The following is a 1,077-nucleotide window of genomic DNA, read 5'->3' as shown; positions in this document are numbered from 1 at the left end:
TAAAATGTAGACATATCTATGTGTATACTAATTAGGTATATCCATGTGTATACTAAATAGGTATATCCATGTGTATACTATAAAGCTATATCCATGTGTATACTAAATTGTTATATTCATGTGTGTAATATAAAGTTTTTTCTTATGCACATCGTTGCACATGCGACTGCTTAGCTATATGTGCATATTTGCCATTAGGATACTTAAAGCTCACCTAAATACCTCTCCCTCACCCATCTACAGCAATCGCTGCCAGGCGTGCAAGCGGAGGTAGTAGTAGACAATGTGGCAAGCCTGCCGTACAATTTCATTTGGTCTGTGCTGTCCCAGGACGAGAACCCAGCCGCAGGTAGATCGAATCAGTTGTTCTTGGTAAAGTCTCAGTTACTTTGAATAATATTTATTGGTACATACGCGGATACAATGAAATATGTCTAATATATAGACGCAGGTACAATAATTACAAATATTGGTATAGGCGCAGGTACAATGAATTATATCTATTAGTATATACGCAGATACAATGAAATATGTCTAGTGGTATAGGCGCAGGTACGATGGATTCGTGCATCTTACAGTGCCCTGTATGGTTGATCGACAACGATCGGAGTCCGGATTTTCATTAGTACATTTTATTGTCAGATAAAAACCGAGCGGCAGAGATGACTTCATTTGGAATTTGTCTGATTAATCTGCAGATTTAGGTTGCTAGGGGTTCGTCTGTTTCTCGTTGCCATGATAACACTCGCTCTGAATGATGCATGGTGCCTACCACATACCCCCCATTCTCCAATGCGTGAATGGCGTGTTGCCCCTCGGGCCTTACTATTCCTATTGACCGGAGTCTGCCTTGCACGTTACACACTTTCATCCAATCTCTGTGTGTAGTTACACACTTCCATTGACACTTTCAATCTCATTGATCCATTCAATGGATGGGCTACAGTGCCTTTGCGGATAATCTCTGGTGCTCCATTGGGCACACATCTGTTCACGCAGATTGTGTTGTCGGATAGCTTGGTATGTCTGACACGCAAACGCTGACTCCAATCATTTCACATATAATTTAATGTGTTC

General features: G+C 40.9%; 1 protein-coding gene across 1 annotated transcript in view; it reads left to right on the top strand.

Annotated features, from left to right (window-relative positions):
* Window positions 1-1,077, top strand: part of SARC_08009 (hypothetical protein) — a gene marked incomplete at both ends in the record, with an annotated part of 24,845 nt that overhangs the window by 20,058 nt on the left and 3,710 nt on the right. Inside the window, 2 exons of the mRNA XM_014298026.1 lie at window positions 244-349; window positions 947-1,020. Coding sequence (XP_014153501.1) covers window positions 244-349; window positions 947-1,020 — 180 coding nt within the window. The remainder of the gene's footprint in view (window positions 1-243; window positions 350-946; window positions 1,021-1,077) is intronic.

This window comes from Sphaeroforma arctica (assembly GCF_001186125.1).
Source record: "Sphaeroforma arctica JP610 unplaced genomic scaffold supercont1.680, whole genome shotgun sequence".
Lineage (NCBI taxonomy): Eukaryota > Ichthyosporea > Ichthyophonida > Sphaeroforma > Sphaeroforma arctica.
This window is presented reverse-complemented; position numbering and strand designations above follow the sequence as displayed.